A 16,242-nucleotide genomic window follows, 5' to 3' on the forward strand; every position below is an offset into this window, starting at 1 on the left:
ACTTTTGTGAGGACATCCCCATTGTTTTAAATGAACGAACCTCACTAACATCTATAAAGCCGCTGAAGCGTGTTTTTAGTTCTTGCATGTGTATTACGCAAACTTATTATCGTGTGATCATTGAGGAGCAACAAGGGTGCTACCATTGCACACGCTGTCTTACGCTGTCTTATATCACTATCCACTATTGTGTGATATTATACACCTGCTAACAAATCAATTATGTGAATTCTTTACAAGACACACCACAGATCTGTGTTTGCATCAATATACCGTATTTCGTCAAATAGTCGCCCCCCCTCAAATAAACGCCCCCACCACTAAAATTTCGATATTTCCATGCTATCTTGTGTAGTAAGCTTACCAGGTTGCTCACATGGTTGATAATAGCAGCAATAAATGCCGAAAATCTGCATCGGCAACCCGGAAGTGAACCAAAAGTCAGTGTCAAAAGTTCATAGTTTGTCATTTTAGCGTGACTTTTAAGCTTACCTAATGATTTTAATGGGAATTGTCGTGCTAAAAATGACCTCTAATAAACGCCCCCCCTTGGGAAAATGTAACGCCCTCGGGGGCGTTTATTTGACGAAATACAATAGATACCACGTGAGGTTCCAATATCTGTGATGCCACAGGCAATTACTTACTGTTCCAACAAACGTTTGCACTGTAGCAGCTTCAGAAGTCACACCCAGGTCAGCAAATGTGACTGGCAAGTCTCCTTCTGCATCTGATGATGCCATTGCTTACTCCCTGCAAAAATAGCAAATAATTACATGTGACATGGTCAGATGAATGAAATTATACATGAACTGCTGGCAAATATATCACAAATCAGTACGGTACTGAAAACAGCTTTGCACTAGGTTTGTACAGAGATGGTGAATCTTGTGCAATTTTAATAAGAAAAATTGGGAAATACCGTATTGTTTGTAATAAACGCCCCGGGGGCGTTGCATTTTTCCAAAAGGGGGGCATTTATTGAAGGTGAATTGTCAGTGAAAAAAAGTTTAAAATCGGGTTAAATTTCCCGATGGTGCTCCTGTAGGAAGGAGGGATTTATGGCTACACTAATGGCGACGCCCATGGAAAATATCATTTTCGTGGTAAATACATCAAAATTACACCCATACGCGCATCATCAAGCAAGAATCTGGTGAAATTCTACCATAATTAGGCAATGGAGTGGATGGAAGTGCGAGTTATAATAGGTTTTGTCCATGCAATTTACCGATCGTCCATGACAAGACTGACTGACTGATGCCGGTTTTAAGCTTACTCACACGATATAGCATTGAAATGTTTGCATTTTTGTCAATTTTTCACAGAAAAATTCGAGGGGGTGTTTATTAGAGGGGGAGCGTTTATTACAAACAATACGGTAGTTATTTTGACTAGAGAAGTGACCCAAAAATTTTAGAACTGTGGGGGGAATTCGAGACCCGTGCCCCCCCCCCCCAACTTTTGAAAACCTGTGCACGCCATTGCAAACTAGTCTTTTTAAAGTCATTGTAAGATTTCCATAAGAAATAGAATTGTATTTTTTTAAGCAAAATAATAAATTTTCACTAGGGTGTGATTTTCGGGTAATTTTGTGCCCTGGTATGGACTTTGAAATTTGACCGCTGTGTTGACCTCTAACCTTGAATATGGCCGGAGTGCCAGGAATTATTTTTTGTTAACTTCTTGAATGTGTTATAGGACCATTAAAAAAGTTAATTGGTTTGGTAGAGTCCTGTGTGGGGTCATCATTTTCATTATCTAGATCAAAATATTATTGAAAATTAACACCTCAAGTAATGTTTTACAAAAGTTCATTCTACAAATCGTATACTTTGCAAACTTGCTTTATTGTTTTTTAATGAGTTTAATAATGTACGTTTTACAAAAGTGTTGTTGTTTCAGCCCTCTTTACAACGAAACTCAACAACCGCAGCACCTATAAAAGTGTATCTGTGATATATTTTAATTCTTCTACAATCTACATGCTCGTTATGAATTGAGCAATGCAGTTTTTGCCAAAGTTCACTACCATTCATAAGATGAATGGTATGGTAGTGAGAACTACCAAATCACAACAGTTTAAAATAATTAATAACCTTAGCTGCCCAAGTATTGCCATGGCAATTTTTAATATTGTCACCCTCATAACAAAACTGCCTACCGTAAAACGGGGTGAATCGGGACACCGGGGTGAATCGGGACAAAACACAAAAAAGTTTTTTGACACCAAATTTTTCAAACCTAATTGATTGTTTTGTGTGTTTCTCTTCCCATGTTAAAAAATGGACTGTCAGTATCAGAATGGTGGCTTTGCACATGTGATACAGGAAATATGGAGCCCAGGACACTAAAATGAAAATTTCCTCCAATTGCTCCAAAAAAATGATGTGGTCAGAACTTTATCCTAAAGCCAACAGGGGTGGAATTTCGCGGGAGTCTGAGAGTCGACTCTCGCAGAGACTCCCGTAAAATCCTATTGCGAGAGTCCATGTGGACTCTCGCTGAAATGATCGGATCAGCGAACTTATGTTTAAGACAGTTCAACACGCCTTAAAACTCAAAGCCTGCAAAATATAAAGGAAAAGTCCCCAAAGATGCAATGACATATATGGAAGTGAGAGTATGATGACACATATATTAAAAACTTAACTTTGTTAGTTTATTTGTTAGTTTGTTTGTTTGAATGCATTTTACGTAGGCCTACATATAATACCTTTTGGACTCCCGCAAGATTGTACAACAAGAATCCATTTACGGGAATCCATGGACTCTCGCAAAACTCTCTTGCGAGAATCCACTTGGACTCCTGTGGCACTTTACGAAATTCCACCCCTGAGCCAAGAATTTTCTGCTTTACAAATGCTAAATTCCGCTTTTCTCCGCTTTGTAATTTTAGCACATTTCTGACATAATAAAATTTCACAAGAATCTTACTTTTACTGTAGTCGCCCTTCAAACTGAATTGAAGGACAGGCGTTGTACGGTAAATCTATCACGGATTTTACTTTATTTTAATGAATTTTGAAGACCCATTTCATTTAGTATTTCATTTATTTATTTTCAATTGTATTTTTTTTCTTTTTCTAGGTCTTTTTTGCTTATTTTTTAAATTTTTTTCTCTTTCTAGGTCTTTTTTGCTTATTTTTTAAATTTTTTTCTCAGAAATGCATTTTCCGCTTTACCTCCGAATAAAATCGCGGAATTTCCGCAACGCGGAAAATTCTTGGCTTTACTTTATCCCTCCCAGTGGAACCATTGGAGGAAATGAGCTGAAATGCACAGGGACCTCACAAAAGTGTCATACATGTGCTGTAAAAGTGAAAATTTGGTTAGTCCTAAGAAATTTTTAATTTTGTTGATTTTTGTACTTTTCAGATTTGAACTTTTGAGAACGGGGTGAATTGGGACACAATGTACTGTAGCTTTAATGGTATTAAGTTTGGATTATTCTCTACCATGTGGCGAGAGCATGTTTTAGGCGAGTTAAAATATGGGCGAGTTAGGTAAAGGCGAGTTAAAAAGGCGAGTTACCCCCCACAGAGTCAGGCTATTTTTAGATATTCCCATGGGTAACACTATGAAGTCCCAGTGGCGAGTTACAGTAACACTATGAAGTCCCGGTGGCGAGTTACAGCAACACTATAAAGTCCCAGTGGCAAGTTACAGTAACACTATGAAGTCCCAGTGGCGAGTTACAGCAACACTATGAAGTCCCAGTGGCGAGTTACAGTAACACTATGAAGTCCCAGTGGCGAGTTACAGCAACACTATGAAGTCCCAGTGGCGAGTTACAGTAACACTATGAAGTCCCGGTGGCGAGTTACAGCAAGACTATGATGAAGTTCCAACAGTGAATTAAAAATGTCACAGTGTATTAAGTACTGTTTTTTTTTAAAGTTGCTAGTCCAAAATCAGCAAAATCAGTTTCCATTTATCATATATTTCTCTCGGGCTTGCAATGATCTTGGGAATTAATATATAGAGACAGTGCTACTCTCGCCTGTGCATACATGTAGGCTGCCCTCTTCTAGTATAAATAAAATCCGAAAAAGTTATACAAATAAAAGTCATAAAACTTTTTAAACACTTTAAAAAAAAACACAACACAAAGGGGCACAACACATAATCAGTCAATTGATTGATTACTCAACTATTTTATGTACCATGAATAATCGGATATACAAGCAACCACTAATATAAAAGAAACCTAATCATATCTCACTACTCTTGAAATAAAAAATCATACAAATACATTTTCATCAACATCAGTGGCGGTCACTGTGCATATATTCTACTGATACTGAAATCCTTTTGTTTTTACCATCAAAAACTAGTTAGGACATACTGCACACACAGAAAAAAAAATCAAATTGTATGTGCCAAAGTCAAAACACATAATGCCTAGGCAAATTTGTACAGTATTAATGAAAGTATTAACTATTGATTGCAGTATTTAAAATCAAGGCTGATATCTATTTATATGATAAAGTATAATATGGAACGGACATGAGTCAAAGAATACATTAATGGTATCAATTTTTTTAAATAATCATTTTTTGAATTTTGACCAAAACTGCATTTTTCACAACTCGCCACATGGACTTTCCGGAAATTCGCAACTCGCCACATGGACTTTCCGAAATTGCAACTCGCCACATGGACTTTCCGGAAATTCACAACTCGCCATGTGGACTTTCCGGAAATTCACAACTCGCCTCGTGGACTTTCCGGAAATTCACAACTCGCCGTGTGGACTTTCCGGAAAACACTGCAGGGGGTAACTCGCCATTTTAACTCGCCACATGGACTTTCCTGCAGGGGGTAACTCGCCATTTTAACTCGCCTTTTTCTAACTCGCCTATTTTTTAACTCGCCAATAACCTGTTCTCCCATGTGGCATCACCTTAAGCCTGTAATAGTTAGTTGTCCTCTACCCGGTACCACCCACCACTAATTTTAAAAACAGGAAGTGAGTTTTTACTGTCCCGGTACAAAATTTTACCACACCTAATTTTCAGAATTCCAGAAATAATTTTTTGAAAGGATTTTCAGGTTTTAAATAAATACGTACTTTGTTTTAAAAATATTGTTATTAATTTGTTTGTATCTTTAATGGTATAACTTGTATTAAGATATGTATTGGTAAAACAGACCTATTTGCACCTTCATTGGGCACAGGTCATTGGGTAGCTCTATAATTTGACTTAGAATTAGAAAATTAGAAAAACAAATTTGAAAGCCACCCACCCTTAACCCAAAAAAGTTTTGGAGGACAACCATTTGAACTATAATGTTGTTAGTCTTATCCTGAAGTTCCAGTAATTATTGAGTTAATTATGCTTTGAATATTGCTGTTAGAGTTGGAAAATGTTTGCCAATGTTCAATTTGTTGGACTGATAGAAATCATTCGTGAGTTGTTTTTAATGGCACTGGTTGCAAGTTGGTACCAGTATGGTATTGCTAAATTGCCCATAATGTGTTTGGCCAAAGGTTGTTTTGCTTTAGGCTGTATGTACATGATCATTGTTATTGATGGAAAATCACATGCAAGTAGCAAGAACATTTAACAGTTGTCTGCAATATGTGCGAGTTGTCCATTTTTGACTGAAAGTCACAGCTCGCTCGTTATTTTTTCCTTTAAAAATGACACATGATTATCGGTATTTTTTTTTAATTTTTAGGGAGAAATGCAGTATTTATTTGGTAAGAAACACTGTAGTATTACCTTATGTAAGTAGTGATAAGAAAAGAACAATTAAAACTTAAGTTTTAACATGAAATGTGAAGGTCAAAAGTTTTATTACTTTTTTACCGTAACAAGTACAGTCCAGTTATAGCAGTAAACATGACATCAATTGTTGTTAAATTGTTCTAAATTATTAGAGAAGTATTTAAATACTTGTTTAATGTCCCAATTCACCTCATTTGTGGGGATAAAGGGTACAAAAACTAATTCAAACCTTCATCAAATACTATTTACTCTGCTGTCCCGATTCACCCCAAACTCGGGGTGAATCGACAGTCACTTTAAAAAAAAAAAAGAGGTAAAGCACTTGAAATCCACTCAATCTAACATTACCAGTACATGTAGATCTCATGTGTGGACATAAAATGCACCAATGACTGTGGCAATTGAAGCTACAAAGAAAAAAATACAATTAAAGCCATGCCCAAACTGTCCCGATTCACCCCGTTTTACGGTACATATTAAAGTCATTACTACTATTTCCAGCCGTGTTGATGTATTCCACAAGTTAATGAAGAATGAACTGGAAATCTGATAAATTATGGGGTTATTACTCAGAAAATCAAAATTGCAAATGAGAAACATGTAATATATGGACTTTAGGCAGTTTTGCCCCGAGCCGAGTTTTGCTATGAGGGTGACGATAAATGTCATGATGTGTATTGGTGATTCATGTGTTAAAGGGGCATTTCGTGATCCACAGCCTCATCCCCCCACTTTTCTCAAAAAAAGTTGAGAATTTTACACCACTGGATACCTCTGGCTACATAATGTTTATGTACCAAATATTTCTTGCAGATTAATTCGCTTAGCAAAAATATCGCTAAATTTGAATTTCGTTCTGGTGCACCAGAACGAAATTACAACACATTGTCTATGGAGCAGTGTAATACACATAATCATGCATAACTCGCAAACGCAAAAATCGGAATCAACTGAAATTTTGGAAACTAGTGCACCTGCAGCTGTGAGAGCCCTGATGCTGTGAGAGCACTGGCATGATAGCATTTCTGTTTGACCCCAGATGACCTTGGTGTAATTTTTTTCATGCTCCCCTCATACAAAGGATTCCACCTATCAAGTTTAAGCCCAATAGGGCAAAGTTTAAATTTAGCCCCTACATGACCTTTGACCTTGGTTGACCTCAATTTTATTTTGCGCATATATTCCTCTCGCATTAAGGATTCCACCCACCAATTTTGAGCCCGATAGGACAAAGTTTGAAATCCATGACCTTTGACCCTTGACCTCGGATGACCTCCATATAATGTTTTTCATGCTCCCCTCATACGAAGGTTTCGACCCACCAAGTTTGAGCCCAATCGGACAAAGTTTGAAATTTGACCCCTCCGTAATGACCTTTGACCTCGGTTGACCTTAATTTTATTTCGCGCATTATATTCCCCTCCTATCAAGGATTCCACCCACCAAATTTGGGCCCGATCGGACAAAGTTTGAAATTTTGACCTTTGACCTTGACCTCCGATGACCTTCAAAACCACATGGGCAACATGCTTTTCCCAATACCTATCAATATCCCAAATTTCAGGTCGATGCGGCGAAGCGCGTCGAAACGCATAGCCGGACAGACAGACAGACACAGATAGACAGAGACCGCTTATTATTTTAGTAGTACTAGTGCACCTGCTGCTGTGAGAGCCCTGATGCTGTGAGAGCACTGGCATGATAGCGATACTGTTTGACCCCAGATGACCTTTGACCTCGGATGACCTCGGTGTAATGTTGTTCATGCTCCCCTCATAATGAAGGATTCCACCTATCAAGTTTAAGCCCAATATGGCAAAGTTTAAATTTAGCCCCTACATGACCTTTGACCTTGGTTGACCTCAATTTTGTTTTATGCGATATATTCCCTCAGTATCAAGGATGCCACCCACCAAGTTTGAGCCCGATAGGACAAAGTTTGAAATCCATGACCTTTGACCTCGGATGACCTCCATATATTGTTTTTCATGCTCCCCTCATACGAAGGTTTCGACCCACCAAGTTTGAGCCCAATCGGACAAAGTTTGAAATTTGACCCCCTCCGTAATGACCTTTGACCTCGATTTTATTTCGCACATATATTCCCCTCCTATCAAGGATTCCACCCACCAAGTTTGGGCCCGATCGGACAAAGTTTGAAAATTTGACCTTTGACCTCCGATGACCTTTGAACCCACCTCACGAACAGCGTACGCCCGGTACCTATCTATATCCAAAATATCGGATCGATGCGTCGACGTGCAGCGAAACGCATAGCCGGACAGACTTACAGAGACCGCTCATTATTTTAGTATACTAGTGCACCTGCGGCTGTGAGAGCCCAGATGCTGTGAGTGCACAGGCATGATAGCGATACTGTTTGACCCCAGATGACCTTTGACCTATCAAGTTTAAGCCCAATAGGGCAAAGTTTAAATTTAGCCCCTACATGACCTTTGACCTCGGTTGACCTCAATTTTGTTTTATGATATATTCCCTCCTATCAAGGATTGCACCCACCACGTTTGAACCCTATAGGACAAAGTTTGAAATCCATGACCTTTGACCTTTGACCTCGGATGACCTCCATATAATGTTTTTCATGCTCCCCTCATACAAAGGTTTCGACCCACCACGCTTTGAGCCCGATCGGACAAAGTTTGAAATTTGACCCTCCGTAATGACCTTTGACCTCGGTTGACCTCCATTTTATTTCGCCCATTATAGTCCCCTCCTATCAAGGATTCCACCCACCAAGTTTGGGCCCGATCGGACAAAGTTTGAAATTTTGACCTTTGACCTCGACCTCCGATGACCTTCAAAACCACATGCCCAACATGCTTTTCCCGATACCTACCTATATGCGAAATTTCAGCGCGATGCGTCGAAGCACGGCGAAACGCATAGCCGGACAGACAGATAGATAGACAGATAGACAGATACAGCCCGCTTGAGAGCACTGGCATGATAGCGATACTGTTTGACCCCAGATGACCTTTGAACTTGGATGACCTTGGTGCAATTTTTTTCATGCTCCCCTCAGTCATACGAAGGATTCCACCTATCAAGTTTAAGCCCAATAGGACAAAGTTTAAATTTAGCCCCTACATGACCTTTGACCTCGGTTGACCTCAATTTTGTTTTATGCATATTCCCTCGTAGCAAGGATTGCACCCACCAAGTTTGAACCCGATAGGACAAAGTTTGAAATCCATGACCTTTGACCTCGGATGACCTCCATATAATGTTTTTCATGCTCCCCTCATATGAAGGTTTCGACCCACCAAGTTTGAACCCGATCGGACAAAGTTTGCAATTTGACCCCTCCGTAATGACCTTTGACCTCAGTTGACCTCACTTTTATTTTGGACATATATTTCCCTCCTATCAAGGATCCCACCCACCAAGTTTGGGCCCGATCGGACAAAGTTTGAAATCTGTGACCTTTGACCTTGACCTCCGATGACCTTCAAAACTACCCGGTAAACAGCGCACGCCCGGTACCCATCTATGTCTGAAATATCGGAATGATGCGTCGAAGCGCGGAGAAACGCATTGCCATCGAACACACAGAGCTCATTATTTTCTTAATGCTAGTGCACCTGTAGCTTTGCAGCAATGCATTCTGGGTAGACATTACAGTGCATTTCAAATTGGGCAAACAGCCAAAAGCTGAATGAAACTTGTCCAGAGTTGCCCATTACACATCTTTGTATCCACTTGCTGCTGCTTTTGCTATCCAGTTGGGGGTATTTACCCCCTAGATGACATTTGACCTCAAGGGGCCTCTTCAATAACTACCTGGTCAACTTGCTTTTCCCGTCACCTATCCATATCCGAAATTTCGCTCGATCGGTCGGCGCCATGGAACGCATAGCCGGACAGACAGACAGATAGATAGATAGATACACAGATACACAGATAGACAGAGACCGCTTATTATTTTATTAGTACTAGTGCACCTGCAGCTTTGAGAGCCCTGATGCTGTGAGAGCACTGGCATGATAGCCATACTGTTTGACCCCAGATGACCTTTGACCTCGGTGTAATTTTTTTCATGCTCCGCTCATACGAAGGATCCCACCTATCAAGTTTAAGCCCAATAGGGCAAAGTTTAAATTAGCCCCTACATGACCTTTGACCTCGGTTGACCTCAATTTTGTTTTATGCATATATTCCCTTGTATCAAGGATTCCACCCACCAAGTTTGAGCCCGATAGGACAAAGTTTGAAATCCATGACCTTTGACCTTTGACCTCGGATGACCTCCATATGTTTTTCATGTTCCCCTCATACGAAGGTTTCGACCCACCAAGTTTGAGCCCGATCGGACAAAGTTTGAAATTTGACCCCTGCGTATGACCTTTGACCTCGATTTACCTCGATTTTATTTCGCGCATTATATTCCCCTCCTATCAAGGATTCCACCCACCAAGTTTGGGCCCGATCGGACAAAGTTTGAAATGTTGACCTTTGACCTTGACCTCCGATGACCTTCGCAACTACCCGGTAAACAGCGCACGCCCGATACCCATCTATGTGTGAAATATCGGAACGATGCGTCGAAGCGTGGCGGAACGCATAGCCGGACAGACAGACAGACAGACAGACAGACAGATAACGCTTATGATTATTATAGTATAGACTAGTTCACCCGTTGCTGTGAGAGTAACTGATGGCAATGCTATTTGACCCCTGATGACTTTTTGACACGTTCTCCTCATCTCGAGGATTCTTTCTACCACTTTTAAGCCCAGTTGGGCATACTGACCCCATATGACCTTTGCCCTCGAGTGACCTCGGTTTGATTTTGTTCATGCTCCCGTGATATGGAGAATTACGTTCACCAAGTTTTACCCGAAATTAGGCGAAGTTTAAAATGCAGCCCCTGGATGACATTTGACCTCGGATGACCTCGATTATATTTTTACGTGTTCCCCTCATATCAAGGATTCCACCCACCAAGTTTGAGCCCGATCGGACAAATTGTGAAATTTGAACCCTCCGTAATGACCTTTGACCTCGGTTGATCTCGCATTTTATTTCGCGCATATATTCCCCTGGTATCAAGGATTCCACCCACCAAGTTTGAGCCCAATCGGACAAAGTTTGAAATTTGAACCCTCTGTAATGACCTTTGACCTCGGCTGACCTCGCATTTTATTTCACAAGCGATATATTCCCCTGGTATCAAGGATTCCACCTACCAAGTTTGAGCCCAATCGGACAAAGTTTGAAATTTGAACCCTCCGTGATGACCTTTGACCTCGGTTGACCTCTGATTTTATTTCGCGCATATACTCCCCTGGTATCAATGATTCCACCCACCAAGTTTGAGCCCGACCGGACAAAGTTTGAAATTTGAACCCTCCGTGATGACCTTTGACCTCGGTTGACCTCTGATTTTATTTCGCGCATATACTCCCTTGGTATCAAGGATTCCACCCACCAAGTTTGAGCCCGATCGGACAAAGTTTGAAATTTGAACCCTCCGTAATGACCTTTGACCTCGGTTGACCTCGGATTTTATTTCGCGCATACATTCCCCTCAGTATCAAGGATTCCACCCACCAAGTTTGAGCCCGATCGGACAAAGTTTGAAATTTTGACCTTTGACCTTGACCTCCGGTGACCTTCAAAACCACCCGGTCAACATGCTTTTCCCGATACATATCCATATCCGAAATATCGGATCGATGCGTCGAAGCGCGGCGAAACGCATAGCCGGACAACCAGACAGACAGACAGACAGACTTCACTCCCCTGGTATCAATGATTCCACCCACCAAGTTTGAGCCCGACCGGACAAAGTTTGAAATTTGAACCCTCCGTGATGACCTTTGACCTCGGTTGACCTCTGATTTTATTTCGCGCATATACTCCCTTGGTATCAAGGATTCCACCCACCAAGTTTGAGCCCGATCGGACAAAGTTTGAAATTTGAACCCTCCGTAATGACCTTTGACCTCGGTTGACCTCGGATTTTATTTCGCGCATACATTCCCTCAGATCAAGGATTCCACCCACCAAGTTTGGGCCCGATCGGACAAAGTTTGAAATTTTGACCTTTGACCTTGACCTCGGTGACCTTCAAAACCACCCGGTCAACATGCTTTTCCCGATACATATCCATATCCGAAATATCGGATCGATGCGTCGAAGCGCGGCGAAACGCATAGCCGGACAACCAGACAGACAGACAGACAGACTTCGCTGGTTATTTTAGTATAGTAGTAGGGATGACCATCATAATTTCATGTTGCCCCTTTTGCTACAAAAGATTGTTTTCTGGGAAGAACTCATCAACAGAAGTATTTTGGTGGTTAAATGGTCAAAATCGGTCAAAAACTTTTCAATTATGAATTTTCAAAGTTTCCCATTCTGACCGGTCATTGAACGAAATAAATTGACAAAGTCTAAATATAGCAATGTGAGCAAAAATAGTATAAGCATATATTTACCTTTTTATATATCTTTATTTTAATATATATGCAAACATGAAACAAGCATATTGTGAAAGTATCAAAGGGTTTCTTATGAAATGGCACTTTACTAGTCAATAGCATTAAGTATTTCTTCAAACCGAGGCACTGAAATCATGCTTTTAGAAAACATTTGCCAAAAATCATCCATAATGGCCAAAGTGGCACAAAATCAAAAGTCCAGGTGAACTTTTTTTCCTCAACAATATACACTACACATAAGAAAAATACTAATGTACTACAAGGGATTTTCAACATAGGAATCCAAACAATCAAGTACCAACATGCACAGCTTTGTCCTGATATCACTTCTGGGGTTTTAACAAAATGTGTATCCTCTATTGTGATTGGCAGCAGCATAAGGTATCTCTTTGATAGCTGATAATGCCCAGCCATTCAGCAAGTGGCTAATAACTGACCTTGATAGGCTTGAATGAATACTGTCATGTGCTACAAAACCATCACACTCCAGGGCCTGGTCACTTTATATGCTACAGGGAGCACAGTACTTTAACAATGGAGTGAAAGATTCATTATTGATTAGGCGCGTATTTTAAAAGTACAGCTCCTGTGCGTGTATAGCAGCAAGTCAGTGCAGATGGTATAAATATAAGAAAATGTTTAGGGTTGAGATCAGGTGAATAATACAACAAATGAGCATGAAACTTCACATTTATGTTCAGAAAGGTGTCTATTTAACATGATTCGACAGGTGTTTGGAAATTCCAAAGGGAAGCTGGTGATTTAATTTTTAACTCGAGATCTACTTGTCCGTTTTTTTTTTTTCCTTTTTACAGAGGGTATGATAGAGGTAATAACAACAACTCTGCCAAATTACAGCTCAGTAGGTCAAGGTGTTCACCTGATCTTATTCCTCTGAATATTTTGTGCCATTCTGAGCAGTGCTGCACTGGGCCACTGGCAATTAAGCGCACTGTGGCGATAGACCAATTTTGATTCACACTTACAGAAAAACCAAATAAGTTATGATGCTGTAATTTGCAGGATAGTTACAAAACATAATTGGCATTAACATCTCCAATTTTTACGGAAAAATTATGAAAAATAAAAGAATGAGCTCAATTTAGAAATGTCTGTGCAAGCAGTGCACAGTTGAGCTCCCTGCATGTCTATGGGACTGTTCTAATCAAGTTGATGGTTCATTGGTCATCCCTAATAGTAGATAGATTAGTAGGGATAACCATCAAAATTTCATGTTGACCCTATTGCTACAAAAGATTGTTTTCTGAGTAGAACTAATCAACAGAAGTATTTTGGTGGTTAAATGGTCAAAATCGGTCAAAAACTTTTCGCATTATGAATTATCAAAGTTTCCCATTCTGACCGGTCATTGGAACGAAATAAAATGACAAGGTCCAAAATAGCAGTTGGGAGCAAAATTGGCATAAGCATATATTTACCTTTATATATTTCTTTATTTTAACATATTTGCAAACATGAAACAAGCATATTGTGAAAGTATCAAAGGGGTTTCTTATGAAATGGCACTTAACTAGTCACTGGCATAACTTATTTTTTCAAACCAAGGCATTGAAATCATGCATTTAGAGGACATTTGCCAAAAATCATCCAAGATAGCCGATATGGCACAAAATCAAAATTGCACTAAGTAGGTGAACTTTTTTTCACAACCAAGAATTTCAATGTTATTGGGTTTAATATGACCAATTAGTAGGTGTATGTAAACAAAATCTTAAGTTTTGAAGGTCATTGACTCATTCACAACAATAGAGATTATCCTCATCATGCTCATGTGTATTCCTGTAGTATTCCTCATTCAAACCAAAGTAGCACTCAATACATTATGAGTATCTTTGTTCAAACCAATTCAATGCTTGACCTCGGAGTTACCTGCATGATTATCGCGGGCTATTTTGAAACAGTTATGGTTGCACATTCAGGTACTTCTTTTGAAAGTCCTAAACAAGGTATAGCCAGCAGCAAGTTGTAGATGTTATAGGCCTAAATATAAGAAAACGTTTAGGGTTAAGATCAGGTGAACAATACATCGAATGAGCACGAAACTTCACATTTATGTTCAGAAAGGTGTCTTCTTAACATGATTTGAAAGGAATATAAAAATTCCAAAGGGAAGCTGGTGATTTAATTTGTAACTCGAGATCTACTTGTTCAATTTTTTTACCTTTTTACAGAGGGTATGATAGAGGTATTACTGGCAACTCTGCCAAAATACAGCTCAGTAGGCCACTTTTTTCACCTGATCTTACTGATTTGAATATTTTGTGCCATTCTTGAGCAGTGCTAAACTCAGCCACTGGCAATTAAGCGCACTGTGGCGATGGACCAATTTTGACTCGCACTTACAGAAAAACAAAATAAGTTATGTTGCTGTAATTTGCAAGATAGTTACAAAATATATTAATTGGCAGTAACTTCCCCAAATTTGACAGAAAAATATTGAAAAATAAAAGAATGAGATCAATTTAGAAATGTATGTGCAAGCAGTGCACAGTTGAGCTCCCTGCATGTCTATGGGAGTGTTCTAATCAAGTTGATGGTTCATTGGTCATCCCTAATATTAGATAGATAAGCTTTTTTCGTGGATATCTACTGAAAAATGTCATAAAAAGAGGATGCTTGGATCACAAAATCCTCCTTTAATGCATCATGATCAAATGTTAGCTGTCATGGCTGTGCCTGAATATAAAATGTGATTTATTGCTCATACAGCATGCAAATTGTAATTTAAAGCTTACACTTTTATACAGTCAGTCATCATTAGGAATCCCAGGCAAACCTTACATGTAGTTAACACATTTGCTAGTCAGTTAAATTCGCCGACAATGTCAATGCATATTTACATAGAAATTTAAAACAACTGGCCGAAGAAAGAAACCTACATAAATATGCTTTCTATACTTCACTTGACCCAAATATATGATTTTTTATGGTGATAAGACAGACGCACATGGAATTTTAGAGGGATTTTGATAGCAGTTCCATTTATAAAAAAAGCTGCTATCATAATGAGACTAAAGCTGAATTTATACTCGATCGCTTTTGCAGAAAAGCGATTTTCACGCATGCTCAATGTTTACTTACATTTCCAGAGCGTCAAGCCGTTCAATCGTTTCAAATCGCGGAGGCAAAAACGACGTCGCTTTTGCAAGTTGGAGAAAAACTTCCCAGCGATATCGCTTGACACGTGAATGCGTCAACCAATCATATACAACCAACTGGATCTATTATTTTACTAATTAATTTACCTTTCTCGATTGTTAACTTTTGATGATGAATTAATTCAAAGCAATAATTATTGACAGCAACTGATGTTTTAAAAATGTATTTTGTGGCATTTAGAATATTTTAATTGTCGTCTGCAATCGCTATCGCCGTGATAAGTATATAAAATGCAAAAGCGACGGCGATGCATCGCAAAATTGGCGATTGCAAATCGCTTTTCAAAAGCGATTAATCGCATCGCTCAAGCGATCGAGTATAAATTCAGCTTAAGATCTAGAAACACCCCCGAAATGCCGTTTTGGGGAATTTTGCTAGCTGAATCTTTTTGATGAAAGTCAATCTTTGACAAGATGTAACTTTGTTACGGAAAGTGCTATGAAAAAAAGGTTTTCAGTTTTGGCTTTGTATACTCAAGAGCTTTAATTTGATATAGAAAATGATGCAGTTTGATGGCAAATTTGAATTCACCTAGGATACCTACACTTTACAGTCAGTCACTCATCATGCCATGTCATTCATGCTCATGACAGGGAAGTGCAAAGGCAAGTAAGCTTACATTAAATTTTACAAGGTTCAACCAGCACCACTAGCTAGATCGTTCAAAAGCTTCTTAATAATATAATTTGACATACCTCATAAATCAATAATAATAATGTGATTGCAGAGTCGCACACAGCTCAGAAACGAAATCAAAACCCATCCCACATCTGTGTGTCTGGCAATCATGTGTTTACTACTAATTGAGGCCAAAGGTCAATTGATAACTCATTCATAGAGTGTGCAGTTCATCACGTACGAAA

At 39.3% G+C, this 16,242-nt stretch overlaps 1 protein-coding gene across 1 annotated transcript in view; it reads right to left on the reverse strand.

The window, feature by feature from the left end:
* Positions 1 to 16,171, reverse strand: part of LOC140141360 (uncharacterized) — a 40,364-nt gene extending 24,193 nt beyond the window's left edge. Inside the window, exons 1-2 of the mRNA XM_072163197.1 lie at positions 16,075 to 16,171; positions 648 to 753 (exon numbers count right to left, since the gene is read on the reverse strand). Coding sequence (XP_072019298.1) covers positions 648 to 743 — 96 coding nt within the window. The 5' untranslated portion in view covers positions 744 to 753; positions 16,075 to 16,171. The remainder of the gene's footprint in view (positions 1 to 647; positions 754 to 16,074) is intronic.
* Between the last annotated feature and the right edge of the window lie 71 nt (positions 16,172 to 16,242).

The sequence above is a fragment of the Amphiura filiformis genome, chromosome 19 (genome assembly GCF_039555335.1).
Source record: "Amphiura filiformis chromosome 19, Afil_fr2py, whole genome shotgun sequence".
Taxonomy (NCBI): domain Eukaryota; kingdom Metazoa; phylum Echinodermata; class Ophiuroidea; order Amphilepidida; family Amphiuridae; genus Amphiura; species Amphiura filiformis.